At 65.2% G+C, this 4,337-nt stretch overlaps 1 protein-coding gene across 1 annotated transcript in view; it reads right to left on the reverse strand.

The window, feature by feature from the left end:
• AGAP1 (ArfGAP with GTPase domain, ankyrin repeat and PH domain 1) overlaps positions 1–4,337 on the reverse strand; it is a 252,155-nt gene that overhangs the window by 78,800 nt on the left and 169,018 nt on the right. Inside the window, exon 20 of the mRNA XM_012725166.1 lies at positions 1,668–1,829. Within this exon, the coding sequence (XP_012580620.1) occupies positions 1,668–1,829 (162 nt within the window). The remainder of the gene's footprint in view (positions 1–1,667; positions 1,830–4,337) is intronic.

Genomic DNA, 4,337 nt, shown 5'->3' on the forward strand with positions numbered 1-4,337 from the left:
CTCCGCCGCGGCCGACAAGGCGCTGCGGCCCGGCGGGGTCACCAGGGGCGTGCAGTGAGAGGCGGGGCTCCCTCGCTTCCTCAGGGGTGCTGCCGCGTGAAGCCGTGGCTGAGCTCACAGGCGACACACGTGAGAGGACCCCCCACGCGGGTGCATGATCCCCACCGGATGAGAGGCGTGCCCCCAGGGCTCCCACAGGGCCGCTGGGCCCCCGGAAGAGACTTGGGGGCCTCAGAGGGAGGTCTCCGGCATGTGAGGGGGCCCTGGTCCACGGCCGTCATTTCCCACCAGCACTGAGCTACAGGGACCCCTCACTTATCACACGGGAAATCGGTTTTTATCGGCTGACCCTGCTAATGGGAAACTTACGGAGGCAAAGAGCAGAGTCAGGGTGAGGCGCCAGCGGCTCCCCCTCGGCCACGCGGGGCCCGGCAGGCCAGTGCTGCACCCGGCACAGAGCGCCCCTGCGCACGGGGACACCGGGCTCTGCTGAGGCCCTGCGGCTCAGTGCGGGACTCGCGCTGCCTCCCCCACCACCAGCAGGGCGCCCGGAGAAGGGTGGTGAGCAGAGAAGGTGGGAGCGTCAGGGTGCCCGTGCCCTGGGCTCTCTCTTGGGGGGACACCGAAGATGATGAGGGGACACAAGAGCCGTTTAAAATGTAACTTTCCTTTGAAACCTTTAACTTGCTATTACAGCTGATTACTTCCACCGCTCACAATGTGATGGATGAGTGTGCACGGCCCTCATGGCTGAGAGTGAGACTAAGGGGGCTCAACAAGTGACAGGAGAGTCAGCACAAACGGCCACAGCCCGGGTGTGAACGCGGCTTACTGTCAGGTGTGGATGAGCCATGGCCTGGGTGTGAACGGGCCATGGCCTGGGTGCGAGAGGCCCATGGCCCGGGTGTGAACGCGGCTTACTACCAGGCGTGGACAGGCCACGGCCCGGGTGTGAATGCAGCTATTGCCAATGCGAATGGGTCACGGCCCGGGTGTGAACAGCCCATGCCTAGGGTGTGAGTGTGGCTTATCACTGGTGAATGGGCCACAGCCTGGGTGTGAACACAGCTTATCGCTGGTGTGAACAGGGCCACAGCCCGGGTGTGAACGGGCCCACGGCTCTGGTATGAACAGAGCCCCACGGCCCGGGTGTGGATGGGGTCCATGGCCGGGAGGTGAACAGAGCCCCACAACCTGGTGTGAACAGGGCCACAGCCCAAGTGTGAACGGGCCCACGGCCCAGGTGTGGGCACAGCAGACACCAGCATCAGGAGTGTTTATTCTAACTTGTTGCTGAAAGCCAGTCCTGAGGCCGGTGTCTTATGGAACTCAGCCCAGCTGGCGCCAGAGCCCCGAGTGGGAGACATGAGCCTCTGTGAGGCAGTGGCCTGTGGTCAGCTTCAGTGGCTTGGATCTGTTGGCCCAGGATGCCAAGAGCTGGTGGGTGGCGGGGAACCCTCTGCCACCTCCCAGGAGGCCAGGTGGCCAATTTGGTGGGAAAACCCTGGGTGCCAGCAGGTGCTGCGAAGGCCCCGGGCCCGGCCTGCAGCCAGCAGGCCCACGCGGGCAACATCACTGCCCGCGTGGCCCCGCGGTGTGCGGCTCCCCTGGGAGGGTTGGGGGCTCACCCTCGCGGGCAGCTCTACCCCACGCCCCGGGAAGCTTACCTTCAGCCGTGCCCGCGAGACCGTCGGCTTTGAAGTTGCTGGTGCTTTTCTTCCTTCGGTGCTTCTTTCTGTTGGCGTGGGGGGAGGGGGGCGGGTCGAGCTTGGGGCTGGTGGTGCTGGAGATGCTTGGGCTGGAGCACACGGAGTCCCCCAGCCCCGTGTCTGCATCGGACCGGAAAGGGAAAGGAGGCCAAGGTCAGCGACACGGAAGAGCAGGGGGCCAGGACGCTGAGCCAGCGCGCAGCTCTGGGGAAGCCCATCTTCTCGGCCCGGACCCCAGCACCGGGCAGAGGGAGGAGTGGGGGTGCCCCTGCGTGGGGCGGGGCTCCCGCCTCTCTTCTCCTGCCCCCGTCCCCTGCGAGGCTGACATATTTCATGGTTCCTGAAAACTCCTCTTTCCTCCCAATATTCATGAGCGCACTGGGACGTTGGTGCAATGTTCAGCTACCCCTACAATGTAAAGCCCCAGGCACAGAGTGGTCATCCACCAGGAGGAAAACTTGACTTGTCACACCTATCTTTAGCTTTAACAGAGAAAGGGAGAGCCGCCGGGCAGGAGCGAGGCGATTCCAGGGAGAAGGCGGAGCCGACGCCCGCCCGCGGCCCTTCCCGCGGCCCAGCAGCTCTGCAGGCAGGCGAGGTCCTGGCAACGTGTCCCGGCCACTCACCGGACATTTCTGAGCACCTACTGTGTGCTCGGGCCCAACCGCCTGGAGTTCCTGACTGAGAGGGGCTGGGCTTCAGCATGTGGGTGGCAGCCATTGTGATGGGGGAGGGGCGAGGGGATTGGCAGTGGGGGGCAGACGCAGCCCTGGAGGTGCCCGCTTGAACAACGGGGGCAGGTCTCGCTGGGAAGGTGGCATGTGATGAGGGTGGGAGAGGAGCGAGACGGGGGGAGGGGAAGTGGTCAGAGCCTGACCCCAAGGCACGACACCAGGCCAGTGAGCCCCGGGGCAGAGAGGCAGTGGGGGGCCGTGGGCCTTGGGGGCGGAAGTGGTGTGGGGTGGGGGGTGCTTGTGCCCCAGAGCAGAGGCAGTGAGGGGGCCGTGCAGCCGGGGCGGAAGTGGCGGGTGCTCAGCTGCTGTGTGGACCTGACTTCTCCTCCCAGAGAAGCGGGCGGCTGCCCTACTGAGTAGAAAGGAGATGCGGTGCAAGCAAGACACCCGCAATAAAATTCAAAGGGTTTCCGTCCTCATCCCAATTCAGAGAGGACCGGCCAGGGCGGCCACTCTCCCGGGAGTCCTAGTGAGCGCAGCGTCCCTTCGCTGCCTTCTCTAGCCTGCGTCCAGGCCAGCATCCCCAGGCCCTGGGGACTGGACGCCAACCTCCTGCTGGAGGAGGCCCAGGAGTGGCCCCTGACCACCGAGAGGCTGGTGTCCACGGGGTGGGCATGGCAGGGCTGGAGAGCGGTGGGCTCGGACGTGTGGAGGCTGGGCAGCTGCCGGGGAAGGCAGCGTGTCCACTCCAAAGACTGGCTGGGGAGGCAAAGCCCACACCGTGGCACCAGGGAGAGGCGGCCCCGGCCACGGAGCAGGGCGGTTGGCCACAGTCGCCAGCCGACCAGGCCCGACCCCTGGAGGTCAGCCGCGGAGAGGGCTTGGGTTTCTAGCGGCCTGGTGCTGGGCCGGGGCCAGAGGGGCCGGCTGGCCTGGGGAGGCATCGCGTCTCACTCCCCTGGCTTAGAAGACGCGCCAGGCCCCGACTGGCTCTTCCGTCCCGACGAGCCCCCCAGCCCGGCAAGGCACCCCTCAAAGCGAGCGGCCGAAAGCCCGGCCGGGTACCAACAGCGCATTTTATTCTGTGTCATCACAGGGCGCCGGGCGGCCAGGAGCGAAGGGCAGGCGAGGGAGCGGAGCCATGAGTGCCCCCACGCCGGGCCGCGCCCCGAGAGCTCAGCGTTCGGGCTTCCCAGTCGGGCATCAATGTGCAACGCACACCCCAAAAATATATACCACGGCGATGATGATAACAATCTGCAGGGTCCCCGAGCTCGGCGGCTGAAGGATGAGGCCGAGGAGCGTTCCACTTTTCACTCGGGGAGCTGACAAGCATGACTAGCGGGGAATAAAATAACATTCCGCTCGCATAAATATCAAGCAGCCTGCTCGAGACTGATGGGCCAGGAATGTATTCTTAGCTATCATTCCGGCAGACAGGCCCAAGGACACTCATAACTTATTTTACAATCATTTAGTTTCAGCTGAAGTGGAAAACGTGACAACTTATCTCTGCTGACAAGATGCCATATCGAACCTCACAATTAACTCTCCTCCGATTATCTGCCCAGCCGATCATTAGCCGGGCCGCTTTTGATGAACTGTGGCAGGGAGCGTCCGGGTTAGAGCCGTCACGCCAGGTGTGAGGACGAGGTTTTGATGTCCCGGCCATCTCCGGGGAGCGGCTCCCGGCCCTCCTGCCCGGTCTCCGGGCCTGGTGCCCTGCACCCCGCTGGCCGGGAGCACTGCACCCCACACACTGTCGGGGCCGCCGCGCTGCCAGCACCAGCGTCCTGCACCCCGCTGGCCGGGAGCACTGCCGGCACCAGGGTCCTGCACCCCGCTGGCTGGGAGCACTGCACCCCACACGCTGTCGGGGCCGCCGCGCTGCTGGCACCAGGGTCCTGCACCCCGCTGGCCGGGAGCACTGCACCCCACACGCTGTCGGGGCCGC

This window comes from Condylura cristata, unplaced genomic scaffold (genome assembly GCF_000260355.1).
Source record: "Condylura cristata isolate star-nosed mole 26May11 unplaced genomic scaffold, ConCri1.0 scaffold00002, whole genome shotgun sequence".
Classification (NCBI taxonomy): Eukaryota; Metazoa; Chordata; class Mammalia; order Eulipotyphla; family Talpidae; genus Condylura; species Condylura cristata.